The following is a 24,977-nucleotide window of genomic DNA, read 5'->3' on the forward strand; positions in this document are numbered from 1 at the left end:
GCCTGTCCCTACAGAATCTGATCGAGAGGATGGGAGCTACTGTCCACCTGTAAAGCGTGAGAGAACTTCATCCTTAACTCAGTTCCCTCCTTCTCAGTCAGGTAAGTTTTGTTACAATATTATATGAGCGGCGGGTTTCCTTCTTACCCATTTTTTTCCCCAGCCATGTCATCAGTCTTATTACTGTCTGCTGTGCTTTGGTTTAAGACCACAGCAGCCATGTACCCGGACTTTTTCTGTGATCTGTGTTAGCAAATTCAATGAAGCCCAAAGGAGTTGATAGATAAGTGTTTTGAATATTTTCTATCGATAAGTTTATATACGTTTGTAGTTTCAGCTTTTAATCTTACACTGTTAAATTGAAGGATTTACCAGAAATCTTTTTGATTTGTTGTGATCAGTTTGCTTCTCAACAAATTTATATAAATGCTATTTTTTTTCTTAGTTACTCTGCTGCCAGGCAAATCTTGCAAGTCTCAAGTCATGCTTAAGTTTTGATCCCTTCCTTTTCTCCCATTCCTTTAAAGTGGAGAGGATTCAGTGCATTTCAGCAATGCTCTCACCTGGGAAAGGCAAGAGAGAATGACCACTGCCTGTTTGGTTATACAGTCAAGTCAGCAAAATCGCTGGGAAGGCCAGGGGTAAATTCTTGTAATTCACATAGTCGGGAATGGTCCTGTGTGATATTTGTGTGTACCCACGGGATCAGTCTCTAAGCCTTCGGTCTTTACAAACAATAAGAAGATTTAGCTTTGGTCAAGAATTATTTTAGTTAAGATATGTTAGTGCTTGGGGCAGATTTGGAGACTGCAGTACTTTGTTTCCATCATCTTAGTTGAAATAAAGGAGATGAGAAAAACAGTAGGAGAGAACGTTGAAAAATATTCCTCTAACATACAGCATGTTTGGAAAGTGTGATTAAAAGATGGCAACCTAGTTATTTTGCTTTAAATTTTAAAGAAATAAGTGATTGTGGAATTTAAAATGCAGTTGCTGATATTTTATTCGCACAGTATTCTCATTTCATAGAATCGTAGAATGGTTTAGATTGGAAGGAACCTTAAAGATAATCCCTGGGCAGGTACACCTCCCCCCAGCCCGGCTTTCTCCAAGCCCCGTCCAACCTGGCCTTGAACACCTCCAGGGATGGGGCAGCCACAGCTTCTCAGGGCAACCTGCCCCAGGGGCTCACCACCCTGATAGCGCCAGTGCTAGTCAGGGGAGGAATCCCATCTCCTTTGGATCTGGCACGCAGCTTAGTGGGTTCCAAGGTACAGTCCTGTTAATTGAGTCCAGTCTGGGGGATCAGTGTTGCTGCTGTCTGCTTGCCGATCACTCTTAGTAAAAGAACACTGTCTGCACAAAAATAATGAATAAGAGATTTTTTTGGCTGTAGATTTTGTTAGGATAACAGAATGTGTATAACCTGTTACTGTCTTTATTTATTGGACCTTATTTTCCTAGGTTCCCTATAATCACTGACTCTTCTAGTCTGTAATGCCTTTGTCTTTTGAGATTAGAATCGCTAAAATCTCAGATTTTGGTTAATGCTACTGTTCGTTAAGAAGTGGAGGAAAACAATTTATTTGGCTATTTTATGGTTAAGTACTGGATGTTTCAGGAGTCTGGTATACTTTCTCAGCATCTGCTGTACACTTTGACTGGATATGGTCGTTTATTCCCTGTTTGACTCCCTTGTTCTCTTCTGATGTGTCGTGTTGTCGAGCAGTGACAACTTTGATTGGAATTGCAAATTCCATAAAGGCTTCTTTGAATGTTGCTGACAGTATTCGGTGGCCTTAGTTTACAGAAAATCTCTCACTTTCCAAACATCTTAAATTTTTTGTGGAGTTATGTTTCTCTCAAGGGTTAATTTTGCTTATGTGCATCATGTTTAAGCTTAAGGCAGACCATAATAAAAAGAGAGAACATGAATTAAGGAAAGATGCAAATATGAAAAAAAAAAATCTAAAACAAATACAAAAGGAAAGTGCTGTATCTTTTAGTGTAACGGTGTTCAGAGATGAGTTTCCCTTCTCTTTTCAATATACTTAATCTTCTTCCACAGCCTCATAAAAGCTAAAAGAGCGGATAGATATTGTCATACTTTACCTCATGCAAGATGATCTGTTGGAGACAAAAATCCCCAACCTACTATTGTTGCCTTGTGACTCTTGGTGCATCTACCTCCTGCTCTGATCGGTTTATTTCATAAACTACATTGTCTGTGCTTCTTTGTACAACACTAAAGTACTTACTGATGAATAGAGTCCTCGACCAAACTCCTTGTTACTCGCTTCTCTAGGTCCCAACAAAAGGTGGAAAAGAAACAGTCCTTTACGTGCTCCTTTTGAACATTTTCTGCTCTTTTGCTGACTGTTACTCTTCTTAAGTGTGACATCTGCAAATATTCTGCTGTGCTCTCTTCTGTTTCTGTACAATTTTTCTCCTTGCAGGGTAGTTCAAACCTCAGTTGCCCAGCTCTTAGTGCAAACTACGCTCTCACCCCTAAACCTTTTGAGGAGCCCGGGTGGTAGCTTCCACTATTTAGGAGGCATTATACTCCTTTCTGCCTTCTCTGCACAGGCCTTTTGAAATGTTCTATGTATTTGATAATGATACTATACATTCTAACATGACTTTTAATTCCTAGCTCAGATACAATTCAGATTGTGAATCCTGTGTTTATCTTCCGTCCAGATCGAAATAAATTTGCTTGCTCTCTGTTCCAGGAGAAACTAAGGGGATTTTTATGGACAGCAACCTGTTTACTTCTATGGCTGTAATACTCTTTTAGTTTAGAAGAAAGAGAAACCTAAAATAAACAAAACAAATTACTAGAAAAATAATTTTCATTTTGCAGCCTTGATATGCCTGAGAACGGAGTTTGTCATTAACAACATCTTACACAATGTCTCTTTATTTTTCTTTTTTCTTAACTGCAGTAACAAAGAACAACGTCTTTATGCCGTCAAGCTTCTGTGAACCTTCTACAGGCAATTCTGACTCGGAACCAGGTGAGCTTCCTCATTTTTCAGCAGACGGCTGTCAGGTCCAAACTACTGATACTTCAGAGGCAAAACCCTATCTGGGAGGATGGAAGTGGTGATGGTTCTGATTTTATAGCTGTTCTCTTGCTCCATTGCTTGATTTCATGCTTGCTGGAGGTAATTAAAATAAGAAATATCAAAATTCTTAAATGCTTTGGGAGAGGTGGTGGAGAACTGCAATGTGACTCTATGACCACCGGTTAATCTCAAGGTGAAACTTAAGGGAAATTTTCATTTATCTACTTTGGATACTGTGGGTTTTTTTGATATTAAAAATCAAATCAACCATAACCTGTGGTCATGATGATGATCAACCTGTGAACCTAGTACCGCTTATTTTGTTAATCACCATTGTTTTGTAGTTTGGCTATGTTGGTGTCACTGTGTAGCACATCGTTATCTTATGCCTAAATGGCATGAGAATCATGAAATACAGTAAGATGGTAAGGTGCTGAGTTGTCTTATTCTGAGCACAGCCATTATGCCCCTAAAAGGAAACATTTTATAATTATAACTTGTGAGTTATAAGGAACTCATTTTGTAATAGCTGTGGATTTATGAATATTATTTTTTTTTGAGATTTTGGTATTTTATCTAAAAGTATTAACTGTAGTGAGCACAACCAAAGGAATTTTTTACCTTCACACTATAAAAGCATAAGGTAAAAGCTAATGGAATTACAAGAAACTAGTATTAAGCAATGAAGTTTAATTTAATTTATGATAATTGGCAGTTGGGTGCTTGTTAGCAGCTGTCGTGTTTAGTCATACTTGTCAGATTGTCCTGTCTTTAGTTTGATTCTCACTTAAAAACTCTATTAAGTACCTCTATTATGTCCTTCACAGAAGGAACTCAATTTGTTCTGTGAAAATGGTCTGCTTTGTGTTTCTTCTGAAAATTTTTTTTTATTTTTTTTCTTGCAAGGACTTGCGTGTCTGTCTTTGTGATGTATATCTCGTGTGATGATCATTGGAAATTCAGACTTCTTTTGGAAGAAGTGAAGTTGTTCTTTGGAAATCTCCTTATGACTTTGGTTATTTATAAAACTTGTGGGTTGTTCCAGTGGAGAAAACATGAGGAATTTTGTGACTGACCGAATGTATGCAGTATGTTACAGCTATGTCTTTGTAATTTTGTATTTTGCTTCCAGAGGAAAAGAGCAGTGGATTCCGGCTGAAGCCACCGATACTTATCCATGGTCAGGCACCTAGTGCTGGTGAGTTCAATGTTTTCTGCAGCAGTACAAAGAAACCAGTTCAAGTATTTTATTTATTTAGGAGCCTCCTTAAACTGCTGTTATAACTGGAAGGTGGCAATACCTGTGTTTATGCAAAAAAAATATCTTGTGTTCTCTGGAATGCTTATGCCTATATCCACTGTGTAATGTGTACAGACACCCAAATTTTGGCTTGGATCAGTCTTGCATTTCTGAAATGTATCTCCCAGCTGTGTCTGCTTAGCATGCTTTGATTCAATTCTGGGAGTAGTCCTGAGCTCCATGAGCTCAATTCCTTCGGTAGCAAATTGGAACAAAAGGGGTGCTCCAGCAGTGTGCTGGACGAGTTCCAGCCACTAATGGGGGCTGGGTCTGGGACAGGCTGGAGCAAAGGCTGAAATGGTGTTCACTACCCACTTCCTCCTCTCCCTGGCTTTTGATGGTAGCATGGATGTTGGGTCCTTGATCCTACCTGGTCTTCTGGACAGGTTGGCTGCATGCTTTGGCTCTTACTGAGTTTCCTGTTTGGTGATGTAGACCTAACAGTATAGGAAAGATGTTAATCTTACCGGTCCTTAGCAGTTAGAGGGAGAAAAAAAAAACAAAAAAAAATTTTGGTAATGGCAGTTAATATTTGTTATATATATATATATATGGAACGTGTTTATTTCCTTTGGAGGAAGAGCAGTAAATTTAAAAAAAGAACATGCTTTTTTGAGCTGACATATGAACATTTGAACTTAGGATAGTTGTTATATTTTGGATGTTGTCATGTTACTTGAATACGGGTCCCCTGAAATGGAAGTACTTGCAGAATATTCAGCTGAGTTCCTCAGAGTAACTTCTGTTGCAGCATTTTGTTGGATCAAGGGTTCATCTCTTTGTTCAGTGAAGAAAACCGAGTGTTCTGGGATTGCCGTAACCTTCTAGAGTTGATGTTAAGATGTTGGGGTTTTTTTGTTAGGTTGTTTAAGGTCAGTTGGCTTTTTGAATCAGAGCATAATTAAAGAGCTGTAGTGCCGTGTATTTAATATAGCAAACCTGAGGCTAGGTTAATTCACAAAGCCAGAAGGTCGTTAAATGAAACAACATGTAAGATTACTACATTACCAATACATTTGATTGCATGAAGAATGGAAAAAAAATATCATTTACCGGTGTCTGGAAATTACTTCCTTGGAAGGAGAAAAGGTGACTTGGAATTTGTAGTTGAATAATATGTCAGTGAATAGATATGATTGCTTGTGTACTGTTAATTTCTCTTACATTTTGACTTTTATTTCTGACACAAATTCTCCTCCTATGCTTCCTGGATAAGGTAGGGGATATATTTTAAGGTGTCCTTTAAGGCTAGGAAGTTGTCTTCTCTATTTGGGACTAATTCTATTTTGAGGCTGAATGGGAAAGAAGGGGGTGGAAGCTTTTTAAATGTCTGGTTTTCCGTTGTATCTTCTGTTGGAAGTGGTTACAGAGAAGATTAGATGAAGTTGAATTTTTCAACTTTAAAGCTTTATAGCTCTTGAAAAAGCTTTTTACTTGCAGGTCTCCCTAGCCAGAAACCGAAGGAACAGCAGCGAAGCGTGCTACGTCCAGCAGTATTACAGGCACCACAGCCAAAAGCGTTCTCGCAGATGGGTAAGTAATGCTTTGCTTTCTAGAGTACTGCAGGGGGAGAACAAAAATACAAAATCTGTTTAGTGTAGCAGTTTGTTTTTAATCAGCATCTGCCTTTGTTTTGCTAGGTTTCTCCTTTCAGAAAAGAAACATCTTAAATGTTAAGTATGTCTGTGTTACATAAAGTGTAACACAGTCGAACCTTCAGTTTGTGTATAGGACTGTCTGACACTGCTGGGCCTCTGACTTTGGTGTAGTCCATGCTTGGGTTTTGGAATAAAAAGACTTTTAAGGGTGGCAGCATTGACCATGGTGTAATAAGCTACTGCTGATCAGTTGAACAGTGGTGGTAGACTTCAGCTAGCTGCACAGTGCTGTAAAATGCCTAAATCACTAGAAGGTGCCTCTTGGCTTGGAACCGTTTTGAAGTTGGGACTTCGAGATATGCTTTTAATTCTTAGTTTGGTCATGTATATTATGCTTATTGTAGTGTAATAGAATTTGATATAGCTCATAGAGGTAGGCGTGATTGAAAGCTTGAAGTTAAAACAAAAAAAAATGTTCAAGGTGTCCCTGTCTCCTAAACTCCTATGTTTCCCCAGCCCCCTGCTTTTTGTGACTTGTTGAATTTCAGTTGAACTGAAACAGAAGTAACTTCAGTTAATGCTGATTCTGGCACAGAACCAAATGTTTCTAGCTGGGTTTCTTGGCATGCCTGTTGGCACAGATTGGACTCTACAGAGGACTTAATATTGGGGCACACGTTTTCAGTGGGAGTTCAGTACGTAAGAAGGTAGATCAGTCCAAAGAGGAGCCCTGCTGGCTGTGAACAGATTAGATTGGAGCAGCGTGGTTGCTTGAAGTTGTATGTGTTGAAGCCCCTACTGCATTTGTATAGATCAAGTGACTTTTTGCTGACTTGGTTTTCTGTGTTTGGAGTTTTGATTCTGCTAAGAATTGCCGAATCATGGTCCTCATGTCTCTTGCAAAATACTATGGGAACTCTGTAGTTTACACTGCATTGTTTCATGGACTTAAACAAGAAAACAGTATGCAGTTTGGTATAGAAAACTTGTTGCTTTTAGGACAATTTAAATATCTAGAGAACTTACGTCATTTTCTCATTCCTTATTGCAGTTCTCAGCAGTGGCACGAATGGTGTAAATATCCCGCCAGATTCTGCAGCTGCATCAGAATCACTAAGTAATGCAACGCTGAAAAGTTCTGACTCTGAAGACAAGGTGAGTTGGAGAAGGACTGGAAGGACACTCCAGGTGACAGACTTTAAAAAAAAATATTCCCTGAACAGTCTACTTGTTTAGTAATGTGAGTGCAGTTTCATCAGTGACGGCCCCCTTTTCTATCCATACTATGGTAGTACACTTTACGTGTGGTAGTATATTTTACACTATCCTAATAGTATGCTGTATTTGTCTTTACTAACTTGAGAACTGTAATAAAGATTTACTGAACCCACAGTTTAGGATGGTTTTTCATACCTATTTTCCCTTACAAAATATAAAAAATTTGCTCAATTCTGCTTCTACTGTCATTGGTTCCTTTTAGTCCCTCTAGCTTTATTTCTAGTTTTGCTGTAAAAATGAGTGATGGCATTCCTACCACAGACATTGGATTCCTGTAATTTGGGTGTCTTAGTGGACTGATAGAATACTGCTTTTTCATCTGATCAGATTGCATGAAGAAATACATCTTCCTTCCTGCAGGTTCATCTCTTACTCTGTGTGCAGGGAGTGGGTCAGGAGAGTAGGGAATTGTCTTTTATGAGAGGGGTGGGGAAAAGCTGTCTCCTCCTCCAGTGGCTGTCACCAGATCTGTCTGGTGCTCCTGTCAGGCCAGAGACTAAGAAGCATTTACTGAATTCCTACATTTGAAAAGGCTTTGGTTTTGAGCCCTGCAAACTGAGCAGTTTACGTTGCACATGTTCAGTCTTCCTTCTCAGACTGCCTAGCAAAAAGTGATCCCCTGCCCTTGCATGATGGCTTTACTGGTGCTGTCTTGATTTCTAACAATTGAATGTGGAATGGTGTTGGGAAATGTGAGGGTGGAAAGCATACAGAAACAAATGAGTAACACATAAAGAGTGTGTCTCTCCTTAGAGACAGGAGCTGATAGTGGTTAAAAACCCAGAGGCAGCAAATAAATTCCCTACAGGAACTGGTGGAGGGATAATGCAGGTAATGAGAGGCTGAAAAGCTTCAGCTGGAGGAAAAGGCATCTAAGTGCATCAAAAGTTGTTTATTTGGTATCTTGAAAGGAAAGTAATGAAATGGTTCCTTCCCTGTTCTGTTCAAAGCACGTCCAGTTCTTTCTTTCCTTGCAGGTATTGAGCTAACCGTTGGCATCTTAAGATACGTTGACTGAGAGCACGTAGAGGAGGATGGGGGATTTTGAGAGTCCGTGGGTTTTGGGTGGTGTTTTAGGTTTGGGGTTTTTTTTGGTAGCTTTGTTAGACAGTAGGTTGCTTTTTGATGCCACGTTGAGCACAGAAGCAGTATTATTAACAATGCAAAAGTATGCAACAGTTTACTTGACATTCAAGTCTTAGTTATTTTTGAAGTCTGAATATCTAAGTAGAAAGGCTTCAAGTGTAAATGGCTTTTTAAGGTTTAGTGAAAGGCTATTGCCATAATTAAGTAACAATAAGTAAATTCATTGCATGGATGAGTGTGAAGTCTCGTGGGACGTGCTTGTTACCTTTGTGTATATCTTTAGGGAGACCCTCTATACGTTTTTAACATTCAAAAGTCCTCTTGACTTTTTTTAATCAAAGTCCAGAAATACCGACCTGGGAAGAAGTTTTCTGGTAGGAGAAAGCTCTTAAATCTAGATGTTAAGGATCGCTGAAAGCTAATTATTAAATGGTATAAAGCTTCGTAACTGAACATTTGCAATTTTACCAAGGAGTGTGGTGGGATATCCTTCATTGTCTTGGCATTTGTGGTCAGAATGGACCATCTGCCTGAAGCTTTCTAGCACAGCTATAAGTAATTGGAGTTCATAGAGTAGTTGTGTTAAACGCTGGAGCGTCTCTGCAGAATATTAGATTGCTTGTTAAGAGTGAATGGTTACTTCTGGAATTAAGTTTCGTATTAGTAATTGTATGTGTGGATCTGTGGCATAGATTCGGTGTACCACAGAGAGCAACCTTCCTTGTTGAGGGCAAGTATGTGGTACTTTGCAGTTACATATGAGCCTGGTGTGCCCTTGTTAGAGCGCATGTAAGTTGTGGTCTTATTTTACTGGCAGAAAAGATTTTTCTTTGAGGTCTTTGTCTTGTGCTTATACCAGGTAGCACAGTGGGAATGTTCTCCATCTGGTTGTTGTCCTACTCTGAGCATCTCTGTGGCAGCCTGTACCTATTTAGGCTAGGCCTTGTCTCTGTGTCTTGAAAAACCCCGTGGAGGAGCCCTAAGCCACATAGTCCTTAGATGGGTACAAGCTACAGCCTTCTATTCAACCTCCCTTGGCTGGTGGGAGAGTCTGGTGGCTGCACATCGTCAGATGTACAGGGAAGCTTGACAGGCAGCAGTTCAAGCCTACCATGAGCCCTTGGCCCTTTTGGCAGCAGGGAGGTAGTGATCCTTGTCCAGAAGGAGGAAGAGCTGTTAAGGAGATCCTAGGCTAATGATTTTTCCTTTTGTTCAAGAGAATGCTCCTTTACCCTGTCTGCACCATTCAGTGGTGGAGGACTACTCATCTCTTGACTACCAGCAGAAAAAGGATGTCTTTGAAATGCCAGAATTAAAATCTGAAGGCAGATAGTACAGCTAGGTTATGCAAAGGTTACATCCCTTAAATGTAAAATGGGATTTGCAAAACTACTTTGGACCCAATCCAGTGTTGTTTTCCCACTGCCGCCTTTCCCCAGCACAATATGTACAGAAAGTGCCATGGCTGGCAGCCCATCCTGAGCACCTGTAGGCAACAACACCCTGCATGAGAAACTAACAAGAGGAATTGTCGATCTATGTGCAGTGGCAGTTCAGTAAGCTCACTGGGATCATGGATCAAGTGATAAGTGGTAAGCTTATGGAGAGATATATTGAGATATGAGAGGCTGAGAGTAGTTGTGATTGCAGCAGCTATGGGGTGGAGTTTGAGATCCTGAGGGAAGTGGGGAGGATAAGTAGCAGAGTAAATACCCAAATTTCAGGTGAGCAGACTTCCCCTTGTTCATCAAGCTTGTTGGTAGGATCCTGAAGGATAGAAGGGCTCAGGAGAGCTTGTTACCTTTATGGACAACCACCTCAGGGAATGGTGGTTTGTCCCAATATGCAGGAAATGTGCAAGTGTGGCAGGAGGCCAGCGTGGATGAACTAGGAGCTCCTTAAATCCAGAAAGGGAGCATATATAAGTTGGGAAAGAAGTCAAGGTACCCAAGAGGTATGCAAAAGGATTGCCAGGATGTGTGGGGAGAGAACTGGGAAAGCCAAAGGTTAGCTGGAGTTGGAAATGACTGGGGATGGAAGGGCTGCAAGAAGGGCTTCTACTGGTGCATTAGCAGCAAAGGGATGGTGAAGGAAAACGTAGGCCTGCTGCCAAATGCTGAAGGGAACCTAGTGATGAAGGATCAAAAAATTGAGGGAGTCAGTGTCTCTCCAGTGGAGCAGGTGGTATCTCATAATACTCTTCCTATAGTAACTGTATAGTTTTCATCAGGATATGCTCAAACTTCCTACTAGTGTTTGGGGTTTTTTTCCTGCTTACAATGCTCTTAATGCTGATTGGGGCATGCTGTCATGATGGGCAGCTGCTGTGTGCTGATCAGTTGTTAGGGTTTGTGCATGTTGTTGGGTCTTCTAATGGAAATCAAAAGCTACAGGGTAAGAAGTTGGGAGAGAAGAGGGAGCGGGTGATTCCCATGCTGTTGCTTCCCAGCACCACCATAAGGTTTTGCAGGAGCAAGGTCCTGAGTATAACGGGATGAGAACTATAATATGAAAATAATAGGGAAAAGTATTGCCACAGGTGCTGTGGAAAGCACTGCCATGGCAGCTGCAGTGAGAGTTTACAGAGCTGCTAATGGAAAGCAGGCTGCAGAGGTTCAGAATAGAAGGTCGTTAGCAGAACAGAAGGTTCAGAAACCTGGAGGTCCTGTGCAACAATGATGAACAAGTTGAACACGATTGAGCAGTGCATCTTTTTATTGATGAAGACAACATCCTGGGCTGCTTTACTAAGACTGCAGGTTCAGAAAAGTGATTGTTCCCCTTTACTTGCCACTGCTGGGTGGCATCAGGAGTATTGTGTATAGTTTGGCATAGTTTGGGGCTTGCCAGTACACGAAAGACACTTACAAACCACTGAGGTGGCTAGTGGCTGGAGCACATGATGTCTGATGAGAGAGTGAAAAAGCTGAGTATGTTCCGCTTGACCTAGCGCAGAGGGAATTAAATTTTTCTCCTCAACTCTCTAGTGGTGTGCTGCAGCAACATAGAATGAGACTTGGAATTGCCTACCAAACAAATGAGAGGCTGCAGGTGTGGGGAAGGGGGATTCTGGTTGGGTATAAGGACAGAACTGTCATACTTAGTGCAGTCGAACATTGAACCAAGCTACCAAACTGTAAAAGTGCCATCCTTGGATTTTTGGAGACTTCACTTGTTTGCAGTCTCAGGTAGCCTAGCATAATTTTGAAGTTGATGCTGCTTTGAAGCACAGTTTGGACCAAATGATTGTTAAGAGACCCCCTTGAACTGTAACTGTTTTGTGATTCATTAAGAAAGATGCTCTAAACAACAACAGAGGATTTTTTTTTAAAATGCAAAATTTCCCTTGTACCTCTGTAGATGTTACTGGCTTGTCGTTGTAAATGACTTGTATGAATCACCATGTTGTAACATGTTTTTTTTTTAAAGAAACTCAATTACCTCAGCTAAATTTTTCAATTTCTTTTCTTTAGGCAGGAGAATGTCAGAAAAAAGAGTCCAACAATACTTCAGATGAGGACAGCTGTGAGAAGGCAGAACTAAATGCACAGCAAGCATTTGTATTTGGGCAAAACTTAAGAGATAGAGTTAAGGTAAAAGCATGTTTGTTATTGCGACTAAAAGTTGATGTATTTAAGTGAGGATAAGAAACAGTGGAACAGATCATTTGTTGGTATGAGCATTACACACTGTTTATGAAGTACTTTGAAGCCACTATCTAACAGGGTTAAAACCTCCATGTATACATGCAAAACTAGAAGCTCTGAACAATTCAGTTGGCTGTTTAGTAAAACTGGTCTTCCAGGCATTTAAAAAAATCAATTAATACTGTTTAGTAGCATAAGAAGCTTTTTCAAAAATAAACACATCTACTGCAATCATAGGTAACATCTAAAGCTCAGTGCAATGTAAAGTTTTCTCTTACCTTTTGGGTCCAAATTAAGTTGAAATGTGTTACTAAGATGCTCCCATGCAACTAAGACTCACAAAAAAGGTGAGCAAAAGAAAATAGGGCAACCTGGGTTCAAACCTGTGCATGAAGTAATTGAGTTGGATTGTTAGTACCTCCTGTTGAGGACAGGTTTGCACAGGTTTCCTAGCATAACAAAAGAAAGTGTAATACTGGGATGTAGGCTTATATTGTTTTATTGTAGAAAGTGTTTGTGGGTGGATCTCTGTTTTGGAAAAAAATGAGCTGGCAATTTTGTGGTGAGTAGTTAAAAATGTGAATGTATACTTGTTCTTTTTATAGCTAGGAGATGAAAGCGATGAAACTGCTGATGTGCAGAATGCTGGCCTTCCTACATCAGACGTACCTTCTGCAACAAATTATTTTCTACAGTACATCAGTTCCAGGTGAGACTACAGGGAAATCTATAGGACAGTTTTCCTTATTCTGTGTTCAGAATTTTTTTTTGATTCTGCTCTTTATTGGATGCAGGGCTTACACTGGGTGAGTGGGAACCGAGGCTTCTGTAGAACGAGGTGGCAAACTTAATATCTGGGGGAATCCTCAATCATCTGGTTAAGGGAGATGCATTTGACAACATTTACTTGACTAGGTCCTCACGAAAGCCTCTTCAGAAAACTAACAAGCATAAGATGAGAGAAGTCTTCTTATGAATGATTAGAAAGAAACAGTGATGGAATAAATCGGAGCTACCAGTAGAATCCTGTAGAGATCTGGGCTGTATTTATAGGGTTCAAAATGTTTCATCTATGATACAGGTAAAGGGAAGAATAGTTTAAAAAAAAAAGTTCTTTATTCATGGTAATATGCTTTTCAGAGCAATATAGAGGGCTTGTATAAATAAGCAGGAACCTACTGTGGGAGATCTTTGAGAGAATTTCTGATTAGACAATAGCATCAGAAGAAACGATGTGGGTATATGTAAAGTGAGGCAGCACAGAAAACTGTGCTAATTCTATATATGATGAACTCTGAACTGACAGCCTTCACTTAAGGCTAAGATGTCGATACGGCTCTGAAAGTGTTAGCTCAGAAGTGGTCAAAAAATCAAGTAGTGTTACAGAACGAGTAGAAAACAGAATAGAATTTCTTACTACACAGAACTGTGAATTCAGGTAATAACTGGAAAAGCATGGGGGGAAAATCCCTCTGAGAGCAGCTGAGTAGAGTGGTATCTCTGCTCCTGGAAGAACCTGAACTGCAGATTGTTTGAGGCCATGATATAACTGTAGGAAAAGCACCAATGTGTGCTTGTCTTGTCCTTATATTCTGCATTTTTAAGACCCTGTTGTTCACCACGAGGTAGGCACTAGGCAGTCTTGCAGTCTTAATCCCTTTTGACATGGGACTTTTCAGATGATGTGCTGGGAGAGGTAGAGAAAGTCATGGAGTGACTGTGCGGATGCCAGGTCAATGCTGTTCCAGAGACACTGTCACATTTTTTTAATCAGATTTGGCAAACAATAGCTTCTAATATGTGGGCTTCAAATACTGTTTCAAATATTTGTTTATATCTTCCAACTTGTATGACATCTACTGACGTATTTTGATTGAGTCTTTGCTTTGTGAGGATTTATTCATGGTAGGTTAATTGCCAGAAACCTAATTTTGGGTTTGCCTTTAAAAAAAAAAACAACGCATCTCTTAAGTGGAGTTGGCTCTGTTTTTTAGCTGAGATGGCAAGACATTATGGCAGTCAACTTGTAAAAGAAAAATTCTTCCCTTTGTGTAATACACTGCCAGTCCTTTCAAAATTGTAAATGTCGTAGGTCATGTGGCAGAGATCAAGAGATCATATTGAGTTCCCAGGTGGCATTTGGAGCTCAGATCTGTGGTATTTAATTCCCTTAGTAGGCAAAACTTTTTTCCACTGAGGATTTCCTCTGTTCTTTAAATTTCCTTATTCAGAAGTAGCAAACTCTACATGCACAATTTAAAGCTTTGTTTGGTTCCACTTGAATCATGCAGTGACACATGTGCCCCCATTTTCCAAACTTAGTGCAATATGCATAGGCTTGATTCCAGGTGGTCGGCATTCTGCATATTCATGTAGTGATCACCTTCTGTCTTAGGCATGCCTGAAGGGGAGGCAGATGAACAATGACTTGTGAAGTTTTTGAGTCTGTAAAATAGTAAAACTATTGCCCTTCCCTTATATGAGATTTAAAATTTGTTAATAAAAATGCCACACGGGAGGAGGATGCCAATTCTGCAAGGAATATGCAAGGGCTGAGATTTGATTGTGAAACCTCTTGGGGAAGCTGTAGTATTGCAGCTAATCTAATAAAAAGGCATTACTTATCCCTGCTGCCTTTGCTTCAGTTGTGATATTGCAAGTGTTTATGTTTCAATTCTTTCCCTTTCTGAGAAAATGGACCTAAAAAATGTGTAGTGGTTCAAGTTTGTGCATGCAGAATACTGTTTGTTTTTTTTTTTTAAAAAAAGTATGCTGTATGATTCAGCAGTAAGCCCTCACTTAACATTCAGCATTGCTTAATATGTAATTAGATATCCAAAGGGAAGATATTTACAGTGACAAAATAATTTGCCATCATTCTGAGAGAATTTTCATTGTGTAAAACCAGTATGTGCTCTCATGTTACTAAGTTGAATTAATTTTTGCTTATGTTTCTGTGTCGACCAGTGCTTAATTTTTAAAGCCAGTGACAATTGCTCACTTTTTGCGGAATTTTATCAGTACAAGATAAACAGATATTTTCCTGACTTATAAAACCTGTTTTGGGCTGGGTTTTTTTTCAGTGTAGAGAACTCTACAAACAGTGCAGATGCATCTAGCAACAAGTTTGTTTTTGGACAGAACATGAGCGAGCGAGTCCTAGTGAGTATCCACTGTGTATGAAATGTTTTAATTTTGTGAGTAGTGTGCGTTATGGACTCTCAGGGATTTTGAGAACCTATAATTGTACTTGTCACTGGAGCACAATTTTCTTCCAGTGGTTTCCCTTGTAGGTGACTTATTTTGAGTGCAGCGTGGGGGTTTTGTTATGAGCTAGTGTCTGCAACAGCGGTGCTCTCCAGGATTTCCCTGCCAAGCTGTACAGGGTGAGGAGACTGAGTGCCGTCTGTCGTGCATGTTGTTCTCCAGTCCAAACGCTTTATGGCATAGCTTGCTTCTTTAAATGGCTTCTTCAGTATAAGTAATTGAGGGTGTTTTATGTTTGCTGGCCTCCAAATTGAGAACAGTTCAGCTCTGTGACTCCCCCAATGATGGGATTTCAAGTCCAGCAGTAAGGCAGCTGCCTTAGTACTGAGGAGTGATTCAGGAAATTTATTGTGAACCAACCTAAGGTATAACTCCTACTGCCTTGCCGATTCCTACTGTTGTTTTTATTGCTATACTGGTACAAAGGGGAAACGTTCAATGCTGTGCATGCATACCTGTCTTAACTGTCCTGGTTTGGCCTCAGCCAGCAACAAAGAACCATGCAGTTGCTCACGCAAGTGCAAAACTCATGGGTTAAAATAACGCAATTCAACAGAACAGCACAAGGGAAGATGAAAACGCGATTACAGTACTGCCGCAAAGCACACCGACCGGACCACCGGACTGGTGCCGCAGCCCACCCCCAAGTGGTGACTACTTTCTTCTCCACCACCGCTAGCTCCTCTTATAGCCAGGGCATGAGCCCCCTGCCAGCTCCCTGGGGAAATTAACCCCATCCCTCTGCCGCAAAGCACACCGACCGGACCACCGGACTGGTGCCGCAGCCCACCCCCAAGTGGTGACTACTTTCTTCTCCACCACCGCTAGCTCCTCTTATAGCCAGGGCATGAGCCCCCTGCCAGCTCCCTGGGGAAATTAACCCCATCCCTGCCGGAACCAGGACACTAACCATTGAGCAAGGAGTTCAGTCAAGTATGCCTTGAGTTGAGCTGTAGCTGAAATTGGTTTGCTTTGTTGAACACAACTTCAAAATGAGTGTTGAAATTTGGTTTTAATTCAGGGGAAAATAATTTGAACAGGTTCTCAGGTCACACTCCATTCAGTTCCTTGGCCAGGGTAGTGGGATAGCTTTTACTGTGCAAACATGTCATCTGCGGTATTCTTCTTTTGCCGTATAGTTTATAAACACTAGGGCTTCTGGCAGTAATTGATCAGTAGTCTTTTTCTGTAAAATTAGTATATGCTTTCTCTCTTCTGTTTACCTCCTCTTCTTTTTGCCATAGAGTCCACCGAAATCAAATGAAGGTAGTACAGAGAGTAATAAGGAGAATGCTGCTACGGAGTCTGGGTCTGAATCATCTTCTCAGGAAGCCACACCAGAGAAAGGTGAAAAACAAAAATTTCGGTTAGGAATGGTAGTTAATCCTTGTTTACATGATTGCAGTTTTCAATATCCTGTTACTTTATAAAAACATCACATTTTTATGTTGCCTCTACTGTCTCCTGTCCCCAAAGATACAGGCTAGGGGTGGGAGGTGACATACTGGATGCTACAGATTCTCTTGTCCTTTTGTCTTTTATATTAAACACTGTCTTTTTCACGGTCGTTCTGTGGTATTGGGTGTATCTTCAGCAGAAGGAAAGTAGAGGGATTTAACAGAGCAGGTACTTCAACCTACAGAATGTAGAACTGTGGCAAACTGTTTTTTAACAGTTCTATTGTACTCCCAGTGACTGAATGTCTGAGTCAAATGTATATTGTATTGAGTGGGTGCACTGAATGTGTTGCTTGAACCAAGAACTGTTTGCTGGATTCTGGACTTCTGTGGGTCTTCATATTGGCAACATTTTCTGGAAATTTGGGGGAGCTATGGGTTTTTTCCAGCAAACTGCTTGCAAGTCAAAATAAAAGTGGAAAATGAATGCTGCTCTACAGGTGTAGGCACAACTGCAGAGCTGGTATCAGTACTGCTGGAGCGCCTACAGTTCCATAGGTGTCCATGTGTTAGCAAAGGTTTTGAAATATTGTATGCAGGGACAAAATTTTTCAGTAACTTACCTCTTCGGTCTCTTGTGCTTTTAAAATAAGACTTAAAGGACAAGCTTAAACTTCTGCTTTAAAATTCGGTTCTGTTTCTAATGTTCTATTAATGTCCGTCTTTTGTACTTTATTTCTCAAAATTCTGGTATACGTGTGAGTCCTTTATAAATCTTACATAATGGTATGCTAATAATTCTCAAACTTTCAAAATGTTGTTCAGCTAATAATATTTCAGAATCACTGGCAGAATCTGCAGCAGCCTATACTAAAGCAACAGCAAGGAAGTGTTTGTTGGCAAAGGTAGAAGTGATTACTGGGGAGGAAGCTGAAAGTAATGTGTTGCAGGTAAGAAACGGAGAAAACGGAGAAGCTCTGAGTTCATGGGGATTCGTATGGATGTGCACTGAATGCACACCGCCTGATTTCCTACAACTCAGCCATCCTCTATTTCTCTAATGTACTTTCTTGTGTTAAAATGAAAATTTTGGATATTTGTTATCAGATCCTTACTTTGTTGTTTCTTAATTTCCTCTTTCTGAATAAATTTTAGTGTTTGGGCCATCCAGACAAATCTTAAGCATACTTTCCTGAATCAATCACATCAAAGCTTCTGTGTCCTACAAAACAATTGTTTGAAGAAAATTTAAATGAATTAAATATTTTGAAGTTCTTGAATTATTGTACTACTGAAGATTTTTTTTAACAACTCAGACTGTGATGTCAGCAATCTGGTTTCTTGCGTAGCAGAAACCATAAAACAGTACTCAGGAGTTTGTCTTATGGAACTTAATTGAATTAGTGACGTTTTAGAAGGACATTTGGTCATGACTTAGACTCTTGGTTTTAATTGTGATTTATTTAACATTGAAGTTATTCGTTAACTTAAATATTCTTATTAACTTCAGTATGTCCTGAAGAAAAACATGCAGCATTTTCATGTAAAGCTAAGTGGTGTATATGGATTTTTTTTCCTCCTCTCTTTATCCTCAAGTTACAGTTTTTTCTTATCTTTTAAGTTTCTCAGTGCCTGAACTGTGTTATTTTTTTAAGGATAGCTTTTTGCTCTTGCAGACAAGCTGGTCTATTATGACACCAAACAGATGCACTATGTCAGTAACTAATGCATACAGATTACACTTGTGGTTTCCTATAAAATAATAACCTATAATGTTGGTCTTCTCAGACTTCTTGTTACCAGACATGAATGGTCTTTAAATAGTTGTTCTGGTACTTCTCTGTTTCTATATGATTCAGAAACTACTGAATACTTCATGTACTTGAGCAAGACTCTGAAGAGATGAGTCATGTTTCACTTAGGAAAACCACAACTTTTAGCAGTTGTACGCTTAATTAAGCATACAGAGGACTGATTTGCGTGATTATGTTGTAACTTAACAGACCTCTTGCCTAACTGCTGTTCTTTTTTTCCTGTGAAATTTAATGCACTAGAATCCTGAACAGGACTTGCACAGACAGAACTATGTCAATGTTGCAGAAATGAACTATCTAAAGCTAGGTGTTCTGTGGAGGAGAAAATGAGAGAAATGGAGGAAACTAAAATGGAAATATATTCTCCACCTAGTGCATGCACATACGTGGGGAACTTGAGGGGTGACGATTTGAAGTACGAAACCTCAGCAGTGACAATGAAGATGGATTAGAGAGGGGGATAGAAAGTATAGGTATTTGGCAGGGCAAGAAAAGGAGCTTTTATGGGAAACAGGAATGGCCCTACCATTAGAGAGTACAAAAGGTATACTTTTGCAAACTAATGAACCAGGAAGGCAGGAGAATTACCTCTTGTTTAGTCATGGCTTTGAATGGATCAGGCTTTATGAATCGATAATGAGCTAACGTGTTTGTTCATCCTTTCTGCCTTAATACAGGAAGAATTTTGCTTTGCTTTCATTGTGCTGGGTCTGCCCAGTAACAAATACTGCCTTCAGTGATGCATGGTGCACCTAAGACTTTTAAAAGAATTGACTGATTTAAGACTATAGGTGACTTTTACTAAGTCTGTTATCACAATAAGTTTCCTCTGTGGAATTTTGTACCTTATCTGAAAATTGTTCTTGTTGTTTGACCTTGAACACAGGTATTCTTTGGCATAGATAGCTTCTGTTAATAAAACCTTATGAAACCAGACAGCATATTTTGAGGAATTTATTGCAAAAGGAGAGGACAAGTACTTTGGTTTCCACAGCTATAAACAGTTTAAAATTCCCATAATCTGAAAATGTTTTTAACCAACTGTAGGTGACTAAATCTGAAATACATTATTACTTCAATCAACCACTATGCTATAGAGATATTTTCTGTTACAGATTCAGTGCAAGCTCTTTGTATTTGATAAAAACTCTCAGTCTTGGGTGGAAAGAGGTCGAGGACTTCTGAGACTCAATGATATGGCCTCAACAGATGATGGAACATTACAGTCTCCCTGGTTTGGCCTCAGCCAGCAACAAAGAACCATGCAGTTGCTCACGCAAGTGCAAAACTCATGGGTTAAAATAACGCAATTCAACAGAACAGCACAAGGGAAGATGAAAACGCGATTACAGTACTGCCGCAAAGCACACCGACCGGACCACCGGACTGGTGCCGCAGCCCACCCCCAAGTGGTGACTACTTTCTTCTCCACCACCGCTAGCTCCTCTTATAGCCAGGGCATGAGCCCCCTGCCAGCTCCCTGGGGAAATTAACCCCATCCCTGCCGGAACCAGGACACTAACCATTGAGCAAGGAGTTCAGTCAAGTATGCCTTGAGTTGAGCTGTAGCTGAAATTGGTTTGCTTTGTTGAACACAACTTCAAAATGAGTGTTGAAATTTGGTTTTAATTCAGGGGAAAATAATTTGAACAGGTTCTCAGGTCACACTCCATTCAGTTCCTTGGCCAGGGTAGTGGGATAGCTTTTACTGTGCAAACATGTCATCTGCGGTATTCTTCTTTTGCTGTATAGTTTATAAACACTAGGGCTTCTGGCAGTAATTGATCAGTAGTCTTTTTCTGTAAAATTAGTATATGCTTTCTCTCTTCTGTTTACCTCCTCTTCTTTTTGCCATAGAGTCCACCGAAATCAAATGAAGGTAGTACAGAGAGTAATAAGGAGAATGCTGCTACGGAGTCTGGGTCTGAATCATCTTCTCAGGAAGCCACACCAGAGAAAGGTGAAAAACAAAAATTTCGGTTAGGAATGGTAGTTAATCCTTGTTTACATGATTGCAGTTTTCAATATCCTGTTACTTTATAAAAACATCACATTTTTATGTTGCCTCTACTGTCTCCTGTCCCCAAAGATACAGGCTAGGGGTGGGAGGTGACATACTGGATGCTACAGATTCTCTTGTCCTTTTGTCTTTTATATTAAACACTGTCTTTTTCACGGTCGTTCTGTGGTATTGGGTGTATCTTCAGCAGAAGGAAAGTAGAGGGATTTAACAGAGCAGGTACTTCAACCTACAGAATGTAGAACTGTGGCAAACTGTTTTTTAACAGTTCTATTGTACTCCCAGTGACTGAATGTCTGAGTCAAATGTATATTGTATTGAGTGGGTGCACTGAATGTGTTGCTTGAACCAAGAACTGTTTGCTGGATTCTGGACTTCTGTGGGTCTTCATATTGGCAACATTTTCTGGAAATTTGGGGGAGCTATGGGTTTTTTCCAGCAAACTGCTTGCAAGTCAAAATAAAAGTGGAAAATGAATGCTGCTCTACAGGTGTAGGCACAACTGCAGAGCTGGTATCAGTACTGCTGGAGCGCCTACAGTTCCATAGGTGTCCATGTGTTAGCAAAGGTTTTGAAATATTGTATGCAGGGACAAAATTTTTCAGTAACTTACCTCTTCGGTCTCTTGTGCTTTTAAAATAAGACTTAAAGGACAAGCTTAAACTTCTGCTTTAAAATTCGGTTCTGTTTCTAATGTTCTATTAATGTCCGTCTTTTGTACTTTATTTCTCAAAATTCTGGTATACGTGTGAGTCCTTTATAAATCTTACATAATGGTATGCTAATAATTCTCAAACTTTCAAAATGTTGTTCAGCTAATAATATTTCAGAATCACTGGCAGAATCTGCAGCAGCCTATACTAAAGCAACAGCAAGGAAGTGTTTGTTGGCAAAGGTAGAAGTGATTACTGGGGAGGAAGCTGAAAGTAATGTGTTGCAGGTAAGAAACGGAGAAAACGGAGAAGCTCTGAGTTCATGGGGATTCGTATGGATGTGCACTGAATGCACACCGCCTGATTTCCTACAACTCAGCCATCCTCTATTTCTCTAATGTACTTTCTTGTGTTAAAATGAAAATTTTGGATATTTGTTATCAGATCCTTACTTTGTTGTTTCTTAATTTCCTCTTTCTGAATAAATTTTAGTGTTTGGGCCATCCAGACAAATCTTAAGCATACTTTCCTGAATCAATCACATCAAAGCTTCTGTGTCCTACAAAACAATTGTTTGAAGAAAATTTAAATGAATTAAATATTTTGAAGTTCTTGAATTATTGTACTACTGAAGATTTTTTTTAACAACTCAGACTGTGATGTCAGCAATCTGGTTTCTTGCGTAGCAGAAACCATAAAACAGTACTCAGGAGTTTGTCTTATGGAACTTAATTGAATTAGTGACGTTTTAGAAGGACATTTGGTCATGACTTAGACTCTTGGTTTTAATTGTGATTTATTTAACATTGAAGTTATTCGTTAACTTAAATATTCTTATTAACTTCAGTATGTCCTGAAGAAAAACATGCAGCATTTTCATGTAAAGCTAAGTGGTGTATATGGATTTTTTTTCCTCCTCTCTTTATCCTCAAGTTACAGTTTTTTCTTATCTTTTAAGTTTCTCAGTGCCTGAACTGTGTTATTTTTTTAAGGATAGCTTTTTGCTCTTGCAGACAAGCTGGTCTATTATGACACCAAACAGATGCACTATGTCAGTAACTAATGCATACAGATTACACTTGTGGTTTCCTATAAAATAATAACCTATAATGTTGGTCTTCTCAGACTTCTTGTTACCAGACATGAATGGTCTTTAAATAGTTGTTCTGGTACTTCTCTGTTTCTATATGATTCAGAAACTACTGAATACTTCATGTACTTGAGCAAGACTCTGAAGAGATGAGTCATGTTTCACTTAGGAAAACCACAACTTTTAGCAGTTGTACGCTTAATTAAGCATACAGAGGACTGATTTGCGTGATTATGTTGTAACTTAACAGACCTCTTGCCTAACTGCTGTTCTTTTTTTCCTGTGAAATTTAATGCACTAGAATCCTGAACAGGACTTGCACAGACAGAACTATGTCAATGTTGCAGAAATGAACTATCTAAAGCTAGGTGTTCTGTGGAGGAGAAAATGAGAGAAATGGAGGAAACTAAAATGGAAATATATTCTCCACCTAGTGCATGCACATACGTGGGGAACTTGAGGGGTGACGATTTGAAGTACGAAACCTCAGCAGTGACAATGAAGATGGATTAGAGAGGGGGATAGAAAGTATAGGTATTTGGCAGGGCAAGAAAAGGAGCTTTTATGGGAAACAGGAATGGCCCTACCATTAGAGAGTACAAAAGGTATACTTTTGCAAACTAATGAACCAGGAAGGCAGGAGAATTACCTCTTGTTTAGTCATGGCTTTGAATGGATCAGGCTTTATGAATCGATAATGAGCTAACGTGTTTGTTCATCCTTTCTGCCTTAATACAGGAAGAATTTTGCTTTGCTTTCATTGTGCTGGGTCTGCCCAGTAACAAATACTGCCTTCAGTGATGCATGGTGCACCTAAGACTTTTAAAAGAATTGACTGATTTAAGACTATAGGTGACTTTTACTAAGTCTGTTATCACAATAAGTTTCCTCTGTGGAATTTTGTACCTTATCTGAAAATTGTTCTTGTTGTTTGACCTTGAACACAGGTATTCTTTGGCATAGATAGCTTCTGTTAATAAAACCTTATGAAACCAGACAGCATATTTTGAGGAATTTATTGCAAAAGGAGAGGACAAGTACTTTGGTTTCCACAGCTATAAACAGTTTAAAATTCCCATAATCTGAAAATGTTTTTAACCAACTGTAGGTGACTAAATCTGAAATACATTATTACTTCAATCAACCACTATGCTATAGAGATATTTTCTGTTACAGATTCAGTGCAAGCTCTTTGTATTTGATAAAAACTCTCAGTCTTGGGTGGAAAGAGGTCGAGGACTTCTGAGACTCAATGATATGGCCTCAACAGATGATGGAACATTACAGTCTCGGCTGGGTAAGAGGAACCAGGGGAAATGAGGTACTGGATGACAGTCAGCACTGTTTTCACAGGATGCTTCCATGACACATAGCAGCATCCACTTTGGGTTATGTCTTAGCTACAGCAACTTAGAAGCACTTTGAACCTTTTTTCTTGCTTCAGTTTGTAGCCATTTCCTCCAAAGAGAGTATCTTTTCATATCCTCCTATTGTAGCAAACGTTCCACTTACTTTTTTTCCCCCATGAAAGCAAGCTGTATTTAGCAACTAGAATATTTGAGTAGAAATTTATGGTAACGTTCTTCAGATCTGGGCTCTTTGCTTTTTGGGATGGGGTGCTCGTGGCGGGGGAAGTCTCTTTGAATAGTGCAAGGTTGTCCAGACTGGCAGGAATGTGCATTAGCCTGAGATTATCAGCTCTGATCCAACCACTGAACTTTGATCTATTAACATACAAAACTTTGGACGGAGTATCTTTAGAGGGGACTGATAATCTTTAATAGCCTATGTTCTTCTGATTAGCAGTTGTGACAAGATTCCTGTTTTAAGGCCTTTCCCTTCATATTCTTTTTAAAGAGACTTAAACATTCACACAATAAAAAGCCATTTTGGCTGCTTTGAGCTTCCTGTTGTGTCTTTTTCCACCTAACCTATCTTGTATGTTGGCTTTAGTGATGAGGACTCAGGGGAGTCTCAGGTTAATCTTAAATACCAAGCTATGGGCTCAGATGCAGATCGACAAAGCCAGTGAGAAGAGTATCCGGATCACCGCCATGGATACAGAGGACCAGGGAGTTAAAGTTTTTCTTATATCTGTGAGTATTGTTTTTTGTTTACATCTTAACCTTCCTACTGAAAACGGTGCTTGTTTAAATTGTAGTTGAGGTAACATTCCCATTCTTCTTTGCACCCTGCCTCCTTACCACCACCCCGTCCCTGAAAACAAGGGGCTTGGCAGATTTTGTTTGCCTGCAAAGCTGTACGAGTTATGAAGAACATCCATATAAAAGGTGACCCTAGGATGCCAGATTGTCCAAAGCATTGACCATGGAGTCATGGGATGTGTTCCACGCCTACTGAGACTGTAACTGTAGTGTAAGATTAATGCAAATTATTTTTTGCTATCAAGGGAAATAGGCATTTCACAGATTTCTATTGATTTTTGAACCAAAATTAGGTCTACCAGAACTTGTAGCACAGGAAAGCTGGCATTGTCTATGTGGGTAGGTGTGTAGGCGCTCATTGGAAGTGAAACACTAAACATCTGCCAAGGACATTGTGTCAGTAGTTAAGGGTAACACATTTTTAAGTTTGATTTTTCTTCTAATACAGAGTATTCCAAGTGGTAGTAGGACAGGGAAAGTGATTTCTAAATGGGGAAACAGCAATCCCAAGTAGAATTACTAAAACACTTGGGAGATCATGATACAGTCAGCAAGAAAGAAAGGTCATTCTCTAATGTGCTAAGAGCACTCACA

The 24,977-nt window shown here is 39.7% G+C and overlaps 1 protein-coding gene across 1 annotated transcript in view; it reads left to right on the plus strand.

The window, feature by feature from the left end:
- Positions 1-24,977, plus strand: part of RANBP3 (RAN binding protein 3) — a 44,791-nt gene that overhangs the window by 17,068 nt on the left and 2,746 nt on the right. Inside the window, exons 4-15 of the mRNA XM_009880612.1 lie at positions 15-101; positions 2,946-3,017; positions 4,201-4,266; positions 5,809-5,901; positions 7,018-7,121; positions 11,804-11,923; positions 12,583-12,686; positions 15,061-15,139; positions 16,489-16,591; positions 17,467-17,591; positions 23,395-23,515; positions 24,172-24,314. Coding sequence (XP_009878914.1) covers positions 15-101; positions 2,946-3,017; positions 4,201-4,266; positions 5,809-5,901; positions 7,018-7,121; positions 11,804-11,923; positions 12,583-12,686; positions 15,061-15,139; positions 16,489-16,591; positions 17,467-17,591; positions 23,395-23,515; positions 24,172-24,314 — 1,217 coding nt within the window. The remainder of the gene's footprint in view (positions 1-14; positions 102-2,945; positions 3,018-4,200; positions 4,267-5,808; positions 5,902-7,017; positions 7,122-11,803; positions 11,924-12,582; positions 12,687-15,060; positions 15,140-16,488; positions 16,592-17,466; positions 17,592-23,394; positions 23,516-24,171; positions 24,315-24,977) is intronic.

Source organism: Charadrius vociferus, unplaced genomic scaffold, assembly GCF_000708025.1.
Source record: "Charadrius vociferus isolate BGI_N301 unplaced genomic scaffold, ASM70802v2 scaffold702, whole genome shotgun sequence".
Lineage (NCBI taxonomy): Eukaryota > Metazoa > Chordata > Aves > Charadriiformes > Charadriidae > Charadrius > Charadrius vociferus.